Source organism: Mobula hypostoma, chromosome 5 (genome assembly GCF_963921235.1).
Source record: "Mobula hypostoma chromosome 5, sMobHyp1.1, whole genome shotgun sequence".
Taxonomy (NCBI): domain Eukaryota; kingdom Metazoa; phylum Chordata; class Chondrichthyes; order Myliobatiformes; family Myliobatidae; genus Mobula; species Mobula hypostoma.
The window spans coordinates 139,362,880-139,386,201 of record NC_086101.1 but is presented as its reverse complement, the minus strand read 5'-3'; the positions used below and the strand labels follow the sequence as shown (position 1 = coordinate 139,386,201).

Here is a 23,322-nt window from a genome sequence, read left to right as displayed (position 1 = left end):
TTCTGAGCAATGTCCCTGATAAGAATTGTAAGCAAGGTTATGGGAAAATATTGATAAGGAAGGAATTCAATTGCAAACACCAGCATGCATTTAACAGGACAGGAACAGGACAATTGGTCTAAAATAACTATATTGGTGTTTTTGCAGCAGACAAACCTCCTTTGAATCCTGTTCACTTTCTGCTGACCTGAAATGTTAACTGTTTCTCTTTCTGCAGATGCTGCCTGATCTGGAGCTTTCCCAGGATTGTCGGTTTTGCTTCAGTATTCCAACATCAGCAGACTTTCTTTTTGTTCTGCTTCCTCATCTCAGCTTTTCCTTTCATACTTTACTCTCTCTTTTATGTTAAGCAGATTCTCCTTAATACATTTGAGCTTCAACTTCTGCCAGCAAGTTTTCCTTTCCCACAACTTCCTGGATAAAGACGTTTCTCCTGAATTTTTACTGGATACTTTATTATTCTGTTTCTGACCCCAAACTCTGGTCATTCCCTGTAACTATCTCTAGCAAACACAAACATGATTAAAAAGAGATTACCCTTCAGCATTCTGTTTCCTAAAGAGAATCCCAGACATTTCTTCTCTTCTTTCCATTTCTAACTCTCAGATCTGCCATTATTCTTGTCAATCTTTTTTCATTTTTCTTCCACTGCCTTTACATTTAAGTATTCACACTTAATTATAAAGACTTTCAGGATATTACCAAATGCTCTTTAGCTAATGAAATATTGTTTCATGATGTGGTCATCTTGGGTTTTAAGTGAGCACAGTTGCTAATTTATGCCCAGCAAGCTTCCACAATTGGCAATGTAATAAGGGGCAGAAAATCTGTTTGAATGATCTTGATGGAAAGGTTCATATTAGTCTGGGGCATAGTGACAGTTTGCTGCACCACTGGTCTTTTCACAGCCCAGAAAGGGTGGGCAAATCCTCATTCAAAAGGCATGAGCTCTGAACAGGACAGCACTTCAGTGAACGGAACCCTCTGTCTCAGAAGTGTGAGTGTTACTGACAGAATCACTGTGATGCACAAGGGAGGGAGTGAAGGATGGGTGGAGGGAGAGAGGGGTAGAGAAGGCATGCAGACGAGGATGGAAGAGATGCAGAGGGGAAGGACGGGGAAAGGAAAGATGGAGGAAGTGAAAAAAGAATGGAGGGAGAATAGTGAGGTTGAGAAACAGAGGGTAGGAAGGAAGGAATGCGATAGAAGGAAAGAGGGAGGGAAAGCAGGAAGGAGGAAATTAGAGAGGGAGAGGTGAAGAGAAAATCAGGGAGGGTGGCAGAAAGTGAGAAGTAGAGAGGGATGGAGGGGAAGAATGGTGAGAAAGAGAGTGGGGGAGAGAGAGAGGGGGAGAGAGGGGGGAGAGAGAGAGGGAGAGAGAGAGGGGGAGAGAGAGAGGGGGAGAGAGACTGCAATAAAAGGCAAATCTGCAGCTTGAGGCCTCGTCCTCACTACAACTGAGCCCATGCAACTTCCCCCCGTCTGTTGCGTCAATAAACAAAGGAAGCAGCCTTGCAGTATTTTACATTAACAACGTTCAACAGGGTTTTGCGATTGTGAGAAAAACATCCAAGACAATCACTCTCTGCTAGACTGCCACCGCCTTTGCACATTGACTCCGATGCCTTCCTGTAGCAGGCAGTATCACAGTCCACACCAGGCCTAGCTCCCTCACCAACCAGCAGCTCACTGATGAAGCAGACCTGCGCACTCAATGTCCAGCACTGTCTTGTGATTGTAAAAGTGGTCTTTAAAAAAGAGATAAACACCTTTGGAACTTTGGTTGGCTCCCGAGAGGCTGCTGAATCTGAAAACACCGCCACCTTACCGGAAATTGCCTTTCAATAAAAAGCACTCTATGTAAACAGCTTGCCCTCACACAACACCTAGAATAATGAATTATATCCCAGTAGAGCAATGAAGCCGATGCCACTGATGACGGTTGAACGTCCCTTTGCATTCCCAGCCCCTTCACACATTCTCAGGCATAGGATGACAAAGGGAAGTCCACATGTCACACACATCAATGGTTTCTCTTCCACTCTTCATGGGAAGGAAGGTAAGGTGCTTTCCTCTGATATGCCTCACCATCTCGTGAAGTGCCAGTTTGTTCTTTGGCCAATGAACTACTTGTTGAAGAGCTGTCACAGCTGACATGTATGAAACACAGTTGTCATCTTAGTCACAGCTGATTCCCATAATGCATCATTGTGATAATGAACAGGTAGTCTGTTTTCTTTTAGGAGGTGCTTGTTGAAGTATAGTTATTGACCAGGTTATTAGGGAGTGACTGACTTCTTTTACATAGTAGTTGTGTCTTCATGAGTCATTGGCAAACTATTTTATCTGAAGGGCCTCACCTTTGACAGGGCAACATCATTCTAGCTTTTCCTATCCAAGCCTTTTTCAAAGTTCAAAGTAAAATTTACTATCAAAGTACATACATGTTACCACATACAACCGTGAGATTCTTTTCCTGTGGGCCTACTTAGCAAATCTATAGAACAGTAACTGTAAACAGGATCTGTAAACTGTAAACAGCAGGAACTGTACACTGTAAAGAAACTGCACAAATGCAGATAATAAATAGTAATAAATAATGAACATGAAATAACAAGATAAAAGGGTCCTTAAATGAGTGTAGTTATCCCCTTTTGTTCAGGAGATTAATGTTTGAAGGGTAGTAACTGTTCTTGAACCTGGTGGTGCAAGTCCTGAAGCACCTGTACCTTCTACCTGATGGCAGCAGTGAGAAAAGAGCATGGTCTGGGTGGTGAGGGTCTTTGATGATGGATGCTGCTTTTCTTCAGCAATGTTTCATGTAGATGTGCTCAGTGGTTGGGAGTGTAACTTGCACAGAGACAAGAGAGTTATTTAGGATAATTACAGATCCATTAAAATTTCAACACAGAAGATAATTTGGCAAATTGTGCTTGTCTCATGCAAATTTGACACTGATGTAACTCTTCACTAGAACAATACCAAGGGACGCTAGACAGCTGTGGTCAGTCGAAGAGGAAGAAAGCTGATTCAGCAGATGTCAGAGGAACACTTCACAGTCGCACTGCTATGGTGGGAAGGCTGGCACGGGGCGGAGACACAGCCTGCAATATATCTGTGTCCGCCCGTTCTGAGCTACGTCCGGTATGACCCGCAGACCGTGAAACGGTGTGGCTGGGTACCTGTGCTTCACAAACCAAAATTCTTTAGGGGTGGAACCTGGGCCTACAATCATGTTACTGTTGGAGGAGCACCCAGCTCCGCATCAGAACAGTGCTGGGGCATCACTCAGGCTGATATGGGGCAGTACAGAGAGACAGCTTGAGTCACTGCTGGAGCATTACTGAGGGAGCATCCAGGTGGATATTGGGGCAGAACCAAAGAATGGTCCCAGTACACGACACAGCCAAAAAAGCTAATTAATGCCTCTACTTGCTGAGAAGGCTGAAGAGAACTAGATTTTGCACATCCATACTCACATCATTCTACAGATGCAAAGCACAGAACATTCTGGCAAGCTGTATCACTGCTGTACAAAGGAAGGCTCTACAATGGATAGTCAGAACTGCCCAATGCACTACCAGCACTGGCCTACCTGCCATCAACCATATACAGAAAGGTGCCAGAGAAGGGCCAGTGGTATCACGAAGGAGGATGGTTTCAGAATTCCAAGACTTGTGTGATTATTGGTGTGAACACTAATTTATATGGTCTCCTTTAGTTTTCAGTGTTTTCTTTCTTGTTGCTGTTTTCCATGTGGATGATATGTTAGTTTTTGTGTGAGGGAGGAGTTGGGGATTTGGGGTCAGACGCTCTTGTTGGTGTTTTTTTTGTGATGTGATATGTTAGATTTTTGTGTGTGAGAGAGGGAATTAGAGGTCTGATGTTGTTCTGGCTGTTGTTTTTTGCATGGGAGGGGTTTGATGTTCTAGCTGTCGTTTCCCAGGTGGGCGATCTGTTTTGTGCGAGGGAGGGTTGCAGGGGCTTTGGGGTTTGAGAGTTCAAAGGTACAATTTAATGTCAGAGAAATGTATGCAATATACATCCTGAAATGCTTTTTCTTCGCAACCATCCACGAGAACAGAGGAGTGCCCCAAAGAATGAACGACAGTTAAATGTTAGAACCCCAAAGTCACCCCCAGCTCCTCCCTCTCGCGCGTAAGCGGCAGCGAGCAACAACACCCCCTCCCCCCACAGGCAAACAAAGCATCGGCACCAGCTCCGAGCACTCAAGCGTGAGCAAAGCAATAGCGAAGACAGAGACTTGCAGTTACCCCAAAGACTTCACATTTCACCCAGTATTCAACATACCACAGGTTCTCTCTCTCCCCAATAAGGGAGAAAGAAGTGTCTCCATTCTCCCAGTGAGCGGAGAGACAAAACAAACAACTCGCTGATTTACTATGTTAAAAGTCTGGTCTGTTACATCACATTTTTTGCGCTCTGTGCCTGAAGATCACAAAGATCCCAGGTCTCCAGGCACACAGCAAATATCCTGACTGCCCCTCACAACACATGGGTCTCCTGTCGTGACACCGACCCTCGATCCGCCCGTCTCCAGAGCCCCGAGATCGTAGGCTTCCGAATTCGAGCTGGACTCTTAGGCCGAGCCTTTGCGTGCTGAACAACAGCCAGTTATGGAACCCCGAGAGTGGGTCCCATTCCCGCAAAGAACCATAGTCAGCGCGTAACTCCAGGTCAGGGTCTTCAAAAGAACCCTTAAAGTGAGTTTTGTTTCTTTTTCTTTTCTGTGCAGAGGGGTGATGTCTTTTCTTTCAATGACTGCCATGGTCTTTCTGTATTTCATGGCTATCTGGAGAAGACAAATCTCAGAGCTGTATTCTGCACACATACTTTGATAATAAAATGAGCCTTTGAACCGTTAAACGACTTCACCCATCCTGCTTGTGGACTGTCTGTCCCACTCCCATCTGGGAGCAGGCTACGAAGCATCTATGCCAGGACAACCAGACTCAAAAACAGCTACTTTCCGCAAGCTGCAAGGCTGATCAACACTCCCGCCCACTAACTCCACCGCTACTTCATTATTTTCTGTCAGTCACCTTATGTTCAGCCTAGCGTCACTTTATGGACATACAGTCAATCTATCTATATAAGCTATCTAATGTATTATGTGTTTCTTTTAATTTATTATTATTGTGTTCTTTATCTTTTGTGTTTTTTGTGCTGAATTGGTTCCAGAGTAATAATTATTTTGTTCTCCTTTACACTTTGTTATGTTTTGTAGCTCCAAAACATTAACTGACTGAAAGGAAAAGACAGGAGTCTAACTTTCATTTTTACTTTAAGCGAGGCACACGCATATAATATGGTAGTGTCATGATGTATGCAATTTACTTATTTTTACACGTAACCCATAATGAATTATTTAAACAAAGAATGCTTAATCAACAACATATTTACAAGATTACTGAAATATTAAATATACAACACTCCTCCCTGCTTAGCTATAAATCCCAATTCAATAGAAAATGCACCTCAACAGTGTGACAGTTCATCTCCAGCTACTTTGAGGATGGAGTTCCAGATAAATTAAATTTTTGAGTCACTTCTTTACATAATATTGTGCTATTAATTAAAAAGAAAACTACAGCATAGGAATGTTTCAGCCCTTTTTGTCTCTTCTGCTCTTTGAAAACGCTTTCAAATTAACCCCTCTACCTTGCCTTTTCCCAGCAAACCTGCAAATACTTAAGCAATTCCCTTTTAAAGGTTACTATATTTTTTTCTGCTGCACCTTAACTGCAGCAAAGTTGTGGAATTTTCTTTCCATTATGTTGGTTCTTTTGCCAATTAATGAAAACCTATGGCCTCTGGTTGTAGGCTGTCTTTTTAATATAAGGCACACAGTGTGCAATAAAAAGGCACAGTGAACATCGATCTGAACTCTGCCCCAAATCAATCCTTTAAAACTTCCCCACAGGTCAAACAAATGCACACAGCTGCATATTGCCCTTGAAAAGCCCAGCACGCAGATTTGTAGATCAACTATAACAACGTAAGATATAGGAGCAGAATTAGGCCATTTGGCCCTTCGAGTCTGCTCTGCCATTTCATCATGGCTGAGCCAATTTTCCTCTCAGCTCCAATCTCCTGTCTTCTCCCTGTATCCCTTCATGCCCTGACCAATCAAGAATCTATCAACCTCTGCCTTAAATATACATAAAGACCTGGCCTCCACAGCTGTCTGTAGCAAAGAATTCCACAGATTCACCACCGTCTGGCTAAAGAAATTCCCCTCATCTCCATCCTAGAAGGACACCCTTCTAGTCCGAGGCTGTGTCTTCTGGCTTTAGACTCTCCCACCACAGGAAACATCCTCTCCACATATACTCTATCAAAGCCTTTCACCATTCGTTAGGTTTCGATGAGGTCAGCCCTCACTATGAAAGAAGGTGGACCAAAATCAGTGGATGAGAAGTACAAGGAGAACAACTGACTCAATAACATCACAAATTATATTTCAGGACAGCACACTAGTGTAGATTGATGAGTTTGTTAACGGAAGATGATGACATTGATTGAGAACAACATTTTCTTTGCAATGCCAGGCAGCTTTAATGAAACCAAAGCAAAATTCACCCTCAATCTCTTGCTCTAAACATATAAAGCTGGTTGTACTTTGCTTTGGAAATTTTATTCCATGTCACTGGAATGGTACATATGTTTAGAGCAGGGGTTTCCAACCTGAGGTTCATGGACCTCTTGTTTAATGGTATTGGTCCATGGCATAAAAAAGGTCAGAGAGAGAGCCAGAGAGAGAAAGAACAAAATTCATAGTGGAACTTAAATGCAAATAAATTATTTTGCATACTTCAAAATATTGGGCATAAAAATTATCCTCACACATGTGCAGTGAACTCTGCTTCTGAAATACTGTTTCATTTATGTAAACTACCCCCAGAAATTAACCAAAACAAGGGAAAGCAGGTTGCTATCCATTAACTGTTGCAGACGGCACAAGAGTTGACAGCATTAGTCAGATCCTGTGAAGCAAACCATTGCCTCAAACACCCATGGCTTCTTCCAAAAAAGACCTGCTTGGGTCTCCGTTTGAAGTACTCACTGGTGTTAATCTTCTGTAGGGAAATGTGCTTCTCCAGTTGCCTCCGTAACTTCACCTCAGCTCCGTATTTGCCTGTTGTGCCGTTGTCTGCCAGGATGAAATGTGAGTGCATGCTGTTCAACACTGTCAGCTTGCTCAAGGGGTTGGACATGGTCTGGTAAGGGCGGACCACCTGCATGAAAACAAGTTAATTAACAACAACAGACTGCTTTTCTATAAGGCCTATACTGCAGTCAAATTTCTGTAGCTTCTGAGTAGAAGTATCGCCAAAAAATCTGTCCCCATGCCATAGAAGGTCATTACAGAGGTGTCCAAAGCTTGGTCAAACAAATGGCTTTAACGTAGGGTCTTAATGTGTGGTTTTAAGAAAGCAAAAGAGGTGACAAGGTTTTCAAAAGGGATTTCAAAGGTTGGAGCCTCAACCTTTGCAAGCATTTTGGAAGAGGTACGACACGAAGGAGCTCAGATGCACTGAAGGCTTGGAGACCTGCGAGGAATTTATGGAGAAATGTGGGGGGGGGGTGGGGAAGACCAAGGGCAGCTGTGGATACGAGTATGAGGATTTAATAACTGAAGTATTGTTTCACCTGCAGTCAATGTTGTTCAGTGAGCACCGAGTTGCCAGATAAAAATGGACTTGGTACAAATGGTAACAAGGGAAGTGGAGTTGAGTACAATATAAGGTTTATGGAAAGTGGCATCAGGAAGGTAGCCAGCAGTTCATTGGGATATTCAAGAAAAGATGAGGGTTCCAGCAGCAAGCAAGCTGATGTAGAGGTAGAGATGGGTGATATTGTGAAAATGGAAACACTGTATGTGGTTTCAATGATAGTTCTGATACAAGGGTATCTCTGGATCAAAGTTGAGAATAGTTTGCTTCGATATCAGACAGCTGGGAAGGTAGAAGTGGATAGGACAATCAACAATGAATGATTGCAAATCCACAGTATCTTAGCATAGGTCAGGATTGAAGGTACCTGACTATAAGGAGGTCAAAACCAATCAATAAAATCAATAAGCTTCAAGACCTTGGCCTCAATACCTCCTTGTGCAACAGGAGGTATTGTAGATGGGGTGTATATTGTGACATATATGTACTTTAATAATAAATTTACTTTGAACTTTGAATAAGTATGGCAAATTTATATAAATCTGTTACTTTCTACTGATGGCTCTAAAACATCTTAATCTGTCCTTACACAGTCTGTTAGTTGATTCAAGAGGTCTAAGGGGGAAATAAATCTATAAAACTAGAAGTTCAGAAAACCAGACTGTTTCACATTGTTACTGGTTTTTATAGAAACATAGAAACATAGAAAATAGGTGCAGGAGTAGGCCATTCGGCCCTTCAAGCCTGCACCGCCATTCAGTACGATCATGGCTGATCATCCAACTCAGAACCCTGTACCTGCCTTCCCTCCATACCCCCTGATCCCTTTAGCCACAAGGGCCTTATCCAACTCCCTCTTAAATATAGCCAATGAACTGGCCTCAACTGTTTCCTGTGGCAGAGAATTCCACAGATTCACCACTCTCTGTGTGAAGAAGTTTTTCCTCATCTTGGTCCTAAAAGGCTTCCCCTTTATCCTCAAACTATGACCCCTTGTTCTGGACTTCCCCAACATCAGGAACAATCTTCCTGCATCTAGCCTGTCCAATCCCTTTAGAATTTTATACGTTTCAATCAGATCCCCCCTCAGTCTTCTAAATTCCAGAGAGTTTAAGCCTAGTCGATCCAGTCTTTCATCATATGAAAGTCCTGCCATCCCAGGAATCAATCAGGTGAACCTTCTTTGTACCCCCTCTATGGCAAGAATGTCTTTTCTCAGATTAGGGGACCAAAACTGCACACAATACTCTAGGTGTGGTCTCACTAAGGCCTTGTATAACTGCAGTAGTACCTCCCTGCTCCTGTACTCGAATCCTCTTGTGATGAGTGCCAGCATACCATTCGCCTTTTTCAACACCTGATGTACCTGCATGCTCACTTTCAATGACTGGTGTATAATGACACCCAGGTCTCGTTATACCTCCCCTTTTCCTAATCGGTCACCATTCAGATAATAATCTGTTTTCCTGTTTTTGCCACCAAAGTGGATAACCTCATATTTATCCACATTAAATTGCATCTGCCATGAATTTTCCCACTCACCTAACCTATCCAAGTCACCCTGCATCCTCTTAGCATCCTCCTCACAGCTAACACTGCCGCCCAGCTTCGTGTCATCCACAAACGTGGAGATGCTGCATTTAATTTCCTCGTCTAAATCATTAATATATATTGTAAACAACTGGGGTCCCAGCACTGAGCCTTGCGGTACCCCACTAGTCACTGCCTGCCATTCTGAAAAGGTCCCGTTTATTCCCACTCTTTGCTTCCTGTCTGCCAACCAATTCTCTATCCACATCAATACCATACCCCCAATACTGTGTGCTTTAAGTTTGCACACTAATCTCCTGTGTGGGACCTTGTCAAAAGCCTTTTGAAAATGCAAATATACCACATCCACTGGTTCTCCCCTATCCACTCTATTAGTTACATCCTCAAAAAATTCTATGAGATTCGTCAGACATGATTTTCCTTTCACAAATCCATGCTGACTTTGTCCGATGATTTCACCGCTTTCCAAATGTGCTGCTATCACATCTTTGATAACTGACTCTAGCATTTTCCCCACCACCAATGTCAGGCTAACCGGTCTATAATTCCCCCAGTTTCTCTCTCCCTCCTTTTTTAAAAAGCGCGGTTACATTAGTCACCCTCCAATCCTTAGGAACTAGTCCAGAATCTAAAGAGTTTTGAAAAATTATCACTAATGCATCCACTATTTCTTGGGCTACTTCCTTAAGCACTCTGGGATGCAGACCATCTGGTCCTGGGGATTTATCTGCCTTCAATTCCTTCAATTTACCTAACACCACTTCCCTACTAACATGTATTTCCCTCAGTTCCTCCATCTCACTAGACCCTCGATCCCCTACTATTTCTGGAAGATTATTTATGTCCTCCTTAGTGAAGGCAGAATCAAAGTAGTTATTCAATTGGTCTGCCATGTCCTTGTTCCCCATGATCAATTCACCTGTTTCTGACTGTAAGGGACCTACATTTGTCTTAACCAATCTTTTTCTTTTCACATATCTATAAAAGCTTTTACAGTCAGTTTTTATGTTCCCTGCCAGCTTTCTCTCATAATCTTTTTCCCCTTTCCTAATTAAGCCCTTTGTCCTCCTCTGCTGGACTCTGAATTTCTCCCAGTCCTCAGGTATGCTGCTTTTTCTGGCTAATTTGTATGTTTCTTCTTTGGAATTGATACCATCCCTAATTTCCCTTGTCAGCCATGGGTGCACCACCTTCCCTGGTTTATTCTTTTGCCAAACTGGGATGAACAATTGTTGTAGTTCATCCATGTGATCTTTAAATGCTTGCCATTGCATATCCACCATCAACCCTTTAAGTATCATTTGCCAGTCTATCTTAGCTGATTCATGTCTCATACCTTCAAAGTTACCCTTCTTTAAGTTCAGAACCTTTGTTTCTGAATTACTATATCACTCTCCATCTTAATGAAGAATTCCACCATATTATGGTCACTCTTACCCAAGGGGCCTCGCACGACAAGATTGCTAACTAACCCTTCCTCATTGCTCAATATCCAGTCCAGAATAGCCTGCTCCCTAGTTGGTTCCTTGACATGTTGGTTCAGAAAACTATCCCGCATACATTCCAAGAAATCCTCTTGCTCAGCACTCTTACCAGTTTGGTTCACCCAATCTGTATGTAGATTGAAGTCACCCATTATAACTGCTGTTCCTTTATTGCATGCATTTCTAATTTCCTGTTTAATGCCATCCCCAACCTCACTACTACTGGTAGGTTAGGTGGCCTGTACACAACTCCCACCAGCGTTTTTTGCCCCTTAGTGTTATGCAGCTCTACCCATAACGATTCCACATCCTCCCGGCTAATGCCCTTCCTTCCTATTGCGTTAATCTCCTCTCTAACCAGCAATGCCACCCCACCTCCTTTTCTTTTGTGTCTATCCCTCCTGAATATTGAATATCCCTGAATGTTGAGCTCCCATCCTTGGTCATCCTGGAGCCATGTCTCTGTGATCCCAACTGTATCATATTCATTAATAACTATCCGCACATTCAATTCATCCACCTTGTTATGAACGCTCCTTGCATTGACACACAAAGCCTTCAGGCTTGCTTTTACAACACTCTTAGCCCTTATACAATTATGTTGAAAAGTGGCCCTTTTTGATTTTTGCCCTGGATTTGCCGGCCTGCCACTTTTACTTTTCACCTTACTACTTTTTGCTTCTACCCTCATTTTACACCCCTCTGTCTCTCTGCACTTGTTCCCATCCCCCTGCCACATTAGTTTAAATCCTCCTGAACAACAGTAGCAAACGCTCCCCCTAGGACATTGGTTCCAGTCCAGCCGTACTGTTTGTACCGGTCCCACCTCCTCCAGAACTGGTTCCAATGCCCCGGAAATTTGAATCCCTCCCCCTTGCACCATTTTTCAAGCCACGTATTCATCAAGACTTCTTTTTTTTCAAGACTTCTTGCAATTACAATAGCATGTCAAACTCAATTTCTCAACACAAAAGTCTCAAATTGATTTTTTTCAATAAAAATTGAAAAAAGTAATTTATTTTTGTCAAATACAGAGCCACAGTAATGTTATTTGTTCTTCACTAGTTCATTTCATTTATGCAATCTATATCGGCTTTTGAACGTGATATAACACAATACTGTTCCAGATTAAATACTTCCAATTTGTTTCTACAGGGGAGTTACTTGAGTCTTGTTTCTTTTTTTGGATTGGCCTTGCTTTCAAGTATTGATGAGGAACATTGATATAGTATTCTAAGTTAGGCATTTGCTCAATATGATAACAGAAGCACTAAAGAAAAGAACAGAAGATACCCACATCCTTTCCAATCAGATCCTCCTGATTCTCCACAATACCCCATGGAGCGATGCCTATAATGCAGATCCGTCCTCTGGACTTCGAGGCATGGTCCTTGAGTGCATCTCCGACATGCCGAATGACCCCTAAGAACAACCCATGGAGAACATGAATGTAACACCATTTTGGAATACTGACCCATGGGAATCCTCAACTGGTTGTTCATATCCTGTAACAATCACAGCAAAGTGCATGTAAACCCCTCAAAGGCATTTCACAGGAGGATCTCTGGTAAATCTGAGCATAGAGGCCGGCTAACAATGACACTTTAATGCCTTACTTTTGTTTTAGATTTTATCTTTTTCTGAAATTCCAGAAATTTCACTGGTATCTTTCCTGCGATTTCCAACAGAAATTTCTGTCCAGGTTTCCTGAGATGTGTGTTAGCCTAATCACGGGACAATCTTAGCACATTAATGGAGGAAACTGACAGAGAAAGCGAGAGAGAAAATGAATAAGTTATTGCTTGTATCAGGAAGTGAGCGATAATGCCAATAGATTGATGTATTAATATTTTGAGGAAAGCTACAAGTAAAGAGAATTTCTAAACAAAAATCATAATTAAGTTCTAGCTGTAAAAGAATAAAATGATACCTCCAATGAATCTGCTGCTGGAGATGGGACAGTATAAGTAGGAAGGTGGAACCTTGGAAACATCTGAATCATTCAAGGAAACTCCTGTATAGATTCCTTACATTCAAGTTGGGGCGGCATGGCAGCAAAGTGGTTAGCACAACACTTTACAGAACAAGCAAACCGGGTTCAATTCCCACTGCCTGTAAGGAATTTGAATGTTCTCCCTGTGAACCACGTGGTTTTCCCCCAGGCGCTCTGGTTTCATCCCACAGTCTGAATACATACCCGGTTAGTAGGTTAATTGGTTATTGTAAATTGTCCCGTAATTAGGCTAGGATTAAACCAGGGCACTGTAAATAAAAATAAAGTTTCCTCCGGATAAAAAGGCAAATATTTAGTCACAGTCATAGTCATACTTTATTGATCCCAGGGGGAAATTGGTTTTTGTTACAGTTGCACCATAAATAATAAATAGTAATAGAACCATAAATAGTTAGATAGTAATATGTAAATTATGCCAGTAAATTATGAAATAAGTCCAGGACCAGCCTATTGGCACAGGGTGTCTGACCCTCCAAGGGAAGAGTCGTAAAGTTTGATGGCCACAGGCAGGAATGACTTCCTGTGACGCTCTGTGCTGCATCTTGGAGGAATGAGTCTCTGGCTGAATGTACTCCTGTGCCCACCCAGTACACTTCCACTTATACTTACACTGTAGATATACCCTAACCTTATAGGATGTATTAACCTGGACTAACTCAATCACAAACCAGCCATTTCTGCTCAGCTTCTTTCTTGTATAAAGCTGATGTAGAAAATGCGGATGGGTGCATGGACAGAGAGATTTAGTTATGTAAAGAAGGATGGAGAACTAGATGTAAAAAGGGATAGAGACACAGATACTGAAGAGGGACCAAGCACAGATTAACAGAGGAGATGGATCAACTGTCCTGTGTGAATGGAAAAAGATTAAGTACAGCTATAGAACAGGAAAGGGAAAAACTGTAAGGAACAGAAAGGGAAAAAATAGCAAAAACTGACAAAATGAAGAGTAAATGAATGTTTAAAAAAAGACAAAACCTTATTAAAGTGCTGTGTTTAAACAGTGAAAAATTGCTTCAATGACAGGATGAATAATAATGTCATAGTCAGCAGTCACTAATACTCTAAGCAAAGCTACATTCATAATAGATCAAGGGAAATTTCCAAACAACGATCTTACTTCAGTGGTAGGAGTGAAAACTTAGATTCCTCACCTGTATTCACACCTCCAGTGAAGATCCAAGCCCCTGTTGTCATAGCTGCCTTAATTAAGCCCTTTCCAAAGACTTGTTTTAGTTTAGGTTGAAGCTCAAAGTTTTGGAGGCCACCGTGAATAGAGATCAGTAACTTTGGGAGATCCAGCTGCCATTCCTTTGTCATCAGGTGTAAGAGCAAGTCAGGCTTTGTGTCAAATGAAACACGCACATACTGTACCAGGATTGGGAAGAGAAGGAGAATAGGGTTACAAGATCACAATCTGCATGAAGTTTGAAAACTTAAGGACAGCTTCTGACCTGCTGTTATCAGAATAGTCTCCTTGTGCTAAAGACTCTTGATCTCTCAATCGACCTTGTCATGGCCTTTACACTTTATTTATTTGCAATGCACTTTCTCTATAGCTGCTACAATATAGTCTGCATTCTATTTCCCATTTACTACCACAATGCAATTATATATGGCATGCCCTGCCGATAAAGCATGTAAACAAATGTTTTTCACTTTGTCTTGATAATTGCAACAGTAAACCAATACTAACACTAAATGTTCATAAAATGTTCATAAAGGTACCAAGTATGGAATGGCCAGAATCTTTAAATTTATCTCCAGATTAAATATATAGCTCTCTTCTGCTCTTCTGTCAATGGAATCAAGTTCTGAAAATGGAGTCAAATGTGCAGCCACTGCCAATCTGTATTCACAATCTGGAAATGTTTCTTTTTTTTAATTGAACTCGTGTTAAGTAGATGGTGTGGCGAGCTGCTACCTAGCACTGCTGCAGTCCACTCTAAGTACAGAAGGTAGCTTGCCAGTCAAACACATCAAAGTTGCTGGTGATCGCAGCAAGCCAGGCAGCATCTCTAGGAAGAGGTAGCACCTCTTCCTAGAGATGCTGCCTGGCCTGCTGCGTTCACCAGCAACTTTGATGTGTGTTGCTTGAATTTCCAGCATCTGCAGAATTCCTCGTGTTTGAGCTTGCTAGTCAGTTCAGATGGGCCTGCACCTGTGGGGCTGGCCAGAGAGTGTAAGGCTGACAGAATTTAGGGAAGCAGTAATTTAGTGGCAACAATTTAATGGGTGTGTGGTTGCCATTAGTGGCACCAACAGAAACCAAAGCTAGATGTGCACAATTTAATGAAATTTAACATGTGAAATGACAGTTAGTATAATGCCATGAGAGAACTTTAAATGCACAGAAGGAAGGGAGGGCGAGATGTTACAGTTTATGTAATTTACATTCATTCAGACCATGCTGGCAAGGTTGTGGTTTATTTCCTGTCCAAAGTTGCACTTGGTCTTTGTGCCATTTCACGGAACAGTTTAAGCATTGATTCAGGAGTCACATACAGACTAACCAGCACAAAGATGGCAAATTTCCTTCTCTAAGAAGCATTAGTGAATCAGATAGAAACTACAATAGAATTTTAATGGCATTAGTGGCATTTCCATTTTGGATATGACTTAGCTCCTCTTCTGGATTTCTTTAATTAATCTTTTAAGTTCTGCAAAGCAGCACAGTAGGATTTGAATTTGTATCTCCTAACAATGAGTTCAGACCCTAAAAATGTAGAAGCTAAGACTGTATGATTCATGAGGTAAAACTGGAAACAGATCCATTACCCTTTTGACTTCTCAGTAATTTTCCATTTGACCATTTAACCATGGTACAACTTAAGTAGTTAGATCTTGGTAGATTGATCCACGGGTGGGACTCACTCCAAATCAGAGGGTGTGGATTGGGCTGAGATGGAAGGTCACATACTTGACTTATAACATGTTAGTGCAGCTTTGAGTATTAGATATCTAAGGAGATGTTACCTTGTGTACTCAATTGTACACATTCAGATGTGCTAAATTTGACCAAGGGCTAGAAGGTATTCAGGTTAATTCTCAGTTAACAACCCAAAAGCTATATATTTCAGGATACTTGTGGAATTTGGGCTGCTTTTCTTATTGTTTTCTTTAATTGAATAATCTATGCAACTTCCAAAGACCAGTCTTCCTGAGGCACCATTTAGAACATCGGATGCAATGCACTGACAAAACGTTTCTTGGTAAAACAAAACACTGCCTCTCTAGCCGAGTGTGATGTTTAGGGCCATTTATGTATGGATTACCTTTGTCTATTGAAAAAGAGTAGCTAGTTACCTTTCACAACCCAAGGGTAACTTGAAGTGATGGGGGTAGTTAGTCAGGTAATTTTGTAGTCACCATTGTGACACATGAAGTGTGGGAGGTAATTTGTGCACAGCAAGCTCCCACAATCTCTGATACAGCTTAGGGAGTTGGAACTTAGGTTTAAGTGGCAGCTTGATCCACTAGTGTAACTTGTATGTCTGGCTGGGGGAGCCTGCTACAAGGCAAGGATATTGAACCTAGTTAGGGCAGTTTTGAGGAGTTTTGCCAAAGAGAACACAGAACAGTACGGTGCAGAAACAGGCTCTTCAGTTCACAATGTTGATTACATTAGTAATCAAATGCCCCAATAGTCTTCTGCCTACACACTGTCCATCCTTCCATTTCCTGCACATTCATGTGCCTATCTAAGAGCTTCCTGAATGCCTCTGTTATATTTGCCTCCCCCATCACCCCAGGCAGTGCAGTCCAGTCACTCATCACCTTCCATGTAAAAAAAAACTTCACCTGCACTTCTCCTTTGAACTTACCCTATCTCACTTTAAATGCATGTCTCCTGGTATTAGACATTTCACCCCTGTCGAAAAGATACCAGCTGTCTCCTCTATCTATGCCTTTCGGAATCATACAAACCTTTATCAAATCCCCCTTCAGTCTCCAACGCTCCACAGAAAACAACCCAAGTTTGTCCAGCCTCTCCTTATAGCACATGCCTGTAATCCTGACTGCTTCCTGGTAAGCCTCATTTGTACCCTATCCAAGATTTAACATCCTTCTTATAATTGGACGACCAGAACTGAATGCAATACTCCAGATGCAGCCTAACCAGAGGTTTATGAAGCCGCAACATCACTTCCTGACTCTCAGACTCAGTGCCTTGACTAATAAAGGCAAGCATGCCACATGTCTTCTTTAGCATTGTATGAACCTGTGTGGCTATTTTCAGGGAAGTATGGACTTGGACCCTGAGATCCCTCTCAATATCAACACTGTTAAGGGTCTTGCTGTTAAGAGTGGGCTTTGATCTTCTAAATCTGGCTGGATTAAACTCCAATTGCCATTCCTCCCCCCCATATCTGTAACTGATCTATATTTCACTGTATTCTTTGCCAATCTTCTACACCAATTGTTCTCAACTTTTTACCACTTGTAGCCCACATGTGATTTTCATTTACCTCTGTGGCTTGCACCTTCCATAGTCTCCGTTAGTTGCTAACACTTTTTTTGTCAACTGGACTAATTATTCTAATATACAGTCTATTTATGTTTTAACAGATTATAGGTATATGATGTTAGAGGTGAATATGAAAAATAAAGCTATTTCAAAGATCTGAATAGGATACTTTATTTATAATATACGTATATAATATTCTTTCAACCTGCAACGAAAAAACATTTTACACTGTTACTTTGGATATTTACTGAGATCCTTGTGACTGATACAGACTAGTGAGTTTTTGACTGCAACTCAGCTGAAGATAATCAAAAATCATCTCTTGTCACATCATCAGGATGGTTGTGAGTTTTTGTTAGCAGGTGAAGAGCTTCACCAAAACCACACTCAACTAAATAAGAGGTGGGAACTCCAACTAAAAACAACTTTGCTATCTCCAAGAGCTGTGGGAACTTACTTTAAATATCACTCCTGATCCAGGAATTTTGCATGCTGCATTTGAACTTTGCATGAGCTGTTATATCACTCTGCAGCTCAGTAAGACATTCTTGCAATGTGGGGCCAACATCATTCACATTCACCCAGATGGATCTGCCACGCAGTCTGGAATTTGCATCCCCAGCAGATCTCTGAACTGAAATTCCATATCAGTGTGCAGTTGTTTCAAATGATCAAGATGCACAATCAGATCATCATCTTGCAATTCTAATCGGAGGGGAGAAGAAGATGGCGACACTACGCAGCACACGCGGCCGCTCTGAAATGATATTGTATTTGTTAAGTAGGGGCTGTGCATAATCCTGATTTGATGAAGACAGATGTGAGAAGCACTGAGGAACATCTGGAGAAACTTCTGAAATGCCTGCTTCGCTGCCGCTGCTACTGTGCGATCCAGAATCTCCGGAGGGAAAGGCCCCAAATCCTCAGCTTTGCCTATTGCCTGTTGCCGGGGCCAGGGTTGAAGCGCTCGGCAGAGATGGTGCTCGGTGCTCGGTGTCGGAGGGCTGGTCAGAGGCTCGAAGTTTTCGGATGGACTCAAGAGTTGGCTGTGGTCGGGTGCTTCCAGGGTGCTGCATCGGCAAGTTTGCGGTGCTGGAAGTTCATGGCAGGGAGAGTTTCTCCCTTCTACCATCTGCATGAGATGATGGGACTTTCGAGAGACTTTGAGACTTTTTTTTTTACCGTGCCCATGGTCTGTTCTTTATCAAATTACAGTATTGCTTTGCACTGTTGTAACTGTATGTTATAATTTTCAGAAGGCCTTTGACAAGGTGCCACACATGAGGCTACTTAACAAGATAAGAGCCCATGGAATTACGAGCAAGTTACATACATGGATAGAGCGTTGGCTGATTGGCAGGAAACAGAGAGTGGGAATAAAGGAATCCTATTCTGGTTGGCTGCCGGTTACCAATGGTGTTCTGCAGGGATCAGTGTTGGGGCCGCTTATTTTTACATTGTACATCAACGATTTAGATTATGGAATAGATGGCTTTGTGGCTAAGTTTGCTGACGATACGAAGATCGGTGGAGGGGCCGGTAGTGCTGAGGAAGCGGAGAGTCTGCAGAGAGACTTGGATAGATTGGAAGAATGGGCAGAGAAGTGGCAAATGAAGTCCAATGTTGGAAAGTGTATGGTTGTGCACTTTGGCAGAAAAATAAATGGGCAGACTATTATTTAAATGGGGAAAGAATTCAAAGTTCTGAGATGCAATGGGACTTGGGAGTCCTCGTACAGGATATCCTTAAAGTTAACCTCCAGGTTGAGTCAGTAGTGAAGAAGGCGAATGCAATGTTGGCATTCATTTCTAGAGGAATAGAGTATAGGAGCAGGGATGTGATGTTGAGGCTCTATAAGGGGCTGGTGAGACCTCACTTGGAGTACTGTGGGCACTTTTGGTCTCCTTATTTAAGAAAGGATGTGCTGACGTTGGAGAGGGTACAGAGAAGATTCACTAGAATGATTCCGGGAATGACAGGGTTAACATATGAGGAACGTTTGTCCACTCTTGGACTGTATTCCTTGGAGTTTAGAAGAATGAGGGGAGACCTCATAGAAACATTTCGAATGTTAAAAGGCATGGACTGAGTGGATGTGGCAAAGTTGTTTCCCATGATGGGGGAGTCTAGTACGAGAGGGCATGACTTAAGGATTGAAGGGCGCCCATTCAGAACAGAAATGCGAAGAAATTTTTTTAGTCAGAGGGTGGTGAATCTATGGAATTTGTTGCCACGGGCAGCAGTGGAGGCCAAGTCATTGGGTGTATTTAAGGCAGAGATTGATAGGTATCTGAGTAGCCAGGGCATCAAAGGTTATGGTGAGAAGGCAGGGGAGTGGGACTAAATAGGAGAAAATGGATAACTTGGCTGAATTGATGAAATTGTCCATGCATTGCCAGTTCAGTGATGGGTTCAATGATGCTCTCAGATATTATTTAGTTTGTGGAAGTTCAGGCGGCACGGTAGCTTGTAGTTAGCATAACGCTTTACAGTACAGACAACCCGGGTTCAATTCCCGCCACTGCCCATAAGAAGTTTGCATCTTCTCCCCGTGACCACATGGGTCTCCTCCAAGTGCTCCAATTTTCTTCTTCCCACGGTCCAAAGATAGGTTGGTAAGTTGGCTGGTTATTGCAAATTGTCCTGTGATTAGGCTAGGATTAAATCGGCGGATTGCTGGGTGACATGGCTCGAAGGGCTGGAAGGGTCTATTCCACTCTGTATCTCAATTTTTAAAAAATCGTGAATGGCATACATCATTACGCCACCAATCATATGTGAGCACCTCACTAAAAAGGAGGGGAAAAAAAACTAAGTAGACAAGTAACCAGCTCCTGAAGAAGGGTCTCGGACCAAAACGTTGACTGTTTATTCATTTCTATAGATGCTGCCTGACCTGCTGAGCTCCTCCAACATTCAGTGTTGCTCTTGCTCACGTTTTTCTTTCAATTAGTTTCTGGAGTTACAGATCTTAACAGGCGATAAAGAAGACAAATACAGCATTAGCATTCATTTCGAGAGGACTAGGATACAAAAGCAAGGAAGAAATGCTGAGGCTTTATAAGGTATTGGTCAGACTGCACGGGGTATTGTGAGCAGTTTTGGGTCCGTTTTCTAAGAAAGGATGTGTTAACATGGGAGAAAGTCCAGAAGAGGGTCACAAGAATGATCCCAGGAATGTAAGGGTTAATATACAAGGAGCAATTGATGGCTCTGGGCCTGTTCTCAAACACGAGGAATTCTGCAGATGCTGGAAATTCAAGCAACACCCATCAAAATTGCTGGTTAACGCCTCTATCCACGGGCTCCACTACTGAAAAGATGAAGCCACACTCAGGTTGAAGGAACAACACCTTATATTCCATCTGGGTAGCCTCCAACCTGATGGCATGAACATTGACTTCTCTAACTTCCACTAATGCCCCAACCTCCCCCTCGTACCCCATCCGTTATTTATATACACACATTCTTTCTCTCTCTCTCCTTTTTCTCCCTCTGTCCCTCTCACTATACCTCTTGCCCATCCTCTGGGTTTTTCCCCCCCTCCCCCTTTTCCTTCTCCCTGGGCCTCCTGTCCCATGGTCCTCTCATATCCCTTTTGCCAATCACCTGTCCAGCTCTTGGCTCCATCCCTCCCCCTCCTGTCTTCTCCTATCATTTTGGATCTCCCCCTCCCCCCCACTTCCAAATCTCTTACTAGCTCTTCTTTCAGTTAGTCCTGACGAAGGGTCTCAGCCCGAAACGTCGACTGTACCTCTTCCTAGAGATGCTGCCTGGCCTGCTGCGTTCACCAGCAATTTTGATGTGTGGGGCCTGTTCTCACTTGGGTTTATAAGAATGGGGCGGGGGGTGAATCTTACTGAAACCTATTGGATATTGAAATGTCTGAATAGAATGGATGTGGAGAGGATGTTTCCTATATTGTGGAAATCTAGGACCAGAGGGCATAGCCTTAGAATTGAGGGATGTCCACTTAGAACAGTCACCCCTCTCACCACACCCCCCAACACACAGGCTAAGCTGCTTTGCGGGAACATTTGCATCATCTACCAAATTTTCACATTTATTTCATTCCGGGTTCCAATTAAATTACATATATTCAATGAATTTTATTATATATTTTATAAATATTTCACTAAAACAATAAACTTATCATGGTCCATTGAGGAACTCCTGTGGCCCCTCGTTTCTTGCCTTTTACTTATGGCCCTTATGGAATCCGGTATGGCCCCTGAGAACTATTGTTCTACACTATCCACATCATCACTAATCTTCATGTTGTCTGCAAATGTACTAACCCATCCATCTATGTTTTCATCCAAGTCATTTATATACTAAATAAATGTGTATGTTTATATACATCACACACACATACACACACACACACACACACACACACACACACACACACATCAAGTCAGCAGTGTATATTACTGTTGAAATAAGAGAAGCTGAAGACTGTAATATCAAAACTATGAGTTGCTGGCCTCCCCTCTCACTGTGACAGGAATGATACTTCTCTCTCCTTCGTTAGTGAGAGAGAGAGCCCGTGAGATGTCAAAGTGTTGTGATGGTCAGTAGTTTTCTTCATGGACTCTAACTCATGGTCATGGGGGCTTTGCTATTGCTTGCTTGGTGTGGGAGGCGGTGATGGTTTTACTGCTGCTTGTGCATGGTGGGGAGGGGTACTTTGGGGTTCTAATGTTTTCTGTCATTCATTCTTTGGGGTTTTTCTTCTGTTTCATGGCTATCTGTGAAGAGTAAGAATTTCAGGTTGTACACGATATACATTCCCTGATATTAAATTGAACCATTGAACTATATATATCACAAACAGCAGGGGTCCCCCTGTATGAATTCCCGTGGAGTTCTATCTGTCACAGACCTCTGGCCGGAATAAGTCTCATAGACCACTACCCTCTGTCATCTATGAGCAAGCCAATTCTGAATCCAGATAGCCTATTCACCATGGATCCTATGTATCTTAATCTTCTGGATGAGTGTCCCATGAGGGACCTTATTAAAAGGCCTTACTAAAATCCATGTAGACAACATCTACCTTCATCATCATCTCAAAAAACTCAACCAATGAACTTACCCTGCAAGAAATCATGCTGATTGTTCCTAATTAGCCTGTATTTTCCCCCAAATGCTTATAAATCCTAGCCCTAACAATCCTCTCCAGTAATTTTCCTTACACTGATGTGTGACTCACTGGTCTATAGTTTCCAGGATTATCCCTACTTTCTTTCCTGGATAATGGAAGAACATTTGCTACTCACCAGTCCTCAGGGATCTTGCTTGTAGCCAGAGAGGACATGAAAATATTGGTCAAGAACCCAGCAATCTCCTCTCTTGCATCTCTCAATAAGATAGGGTATACAGTATTCCATCAAGCCCAGGGAACTTATTCTCCCTACTGTTCTTTAAGTGACCCAGTACTACCCCCTTCTTTTATCTCAAAAATGCCCTTACAAATGAGCACATTCCACACCAATCTCCCTACCCTCTGTGTCCTTCTTGGTTAATATTGTTGTGAGGTATTCATTTAGAATCGCACCCACATCCTCTGTCTCCAAGTGCATGTTCCCTCCTTTACACTTGAGTGGTCCTACCTACTCTCTAGTTATCCTCTTGAGCTTGATGGATGTTAAGAATGCCTAGGGATTCTCCTTAACCAACTTGCCAAGGACTTTTAATGGACCCTTCTGGTTTTCCTAATTTTCTTCTTGAGTTCTTTTCTGGCTTCTTTATAGTCCTCAAGGGATCTGTTTCATTTCAGCATCCCAAACTTTACATGTTTCCTTTTTCTTCTTTACTCAGTTCACCAATTCTCTTGACAACCAACTTTTCCCTTCTTTTCTATCCTGCCTTCTTACTGGAAGATACCTGTCCTGTACTCTGCAGTTGGTCTTTAAACACTCTCCACATGTCAGATGTGGACTTGTCCTATTAGGTTTTCCAGATTAACTCTCCCTAGTTCCTGCTAACGCTCCCATAATTTGCCCTGCTCTAATACTCTCCTTCAATAGCTATATTAACCCCCAAGAGGACCACAGCTTTGTCATGGTTTGGAGGCTTGGGTGCCTCAGTACGCCAGAGAGCTAT

At 42.4% G+C, this 23,322-nt stretch overlaps 1 protein-coding gene across 8 annotated transcripts in view; it reads right to left on the bottom strand.

Annotated features, from left to right (window-relative positions):
* trpm3 (transient receptor potential cation channel, subfamily M, member 3) overlaps positions 1–23,322 on the bottom strand; it is a 539,467-nt gene that overhangs the window by 174,784 nt on the left and 341,361 nt on the right. For all 8 annotated transcript variants that reach the window (XM_063049027.1, XM_063049028.1, XM_063049029.1 and 5 more), the window contains exons 4-6: positions 13,901–14,114; positions 12,030–12,154; positions 7,088–7,259 (exon numbers count right to left, since the gene is read on the bottom strand). In XM_063049027.1, coding sequence (XP_062905097.1) covers positions 7,088–7,259; positions 12,030–12,154; positions 13,901–14,114 — 511 coding nt within the window. The remainder of the gene's footprint in view (positions 1–7,087; positions 7,260–12,029; positions 12,155–13,900; positions 14,115–23,322) is intronic.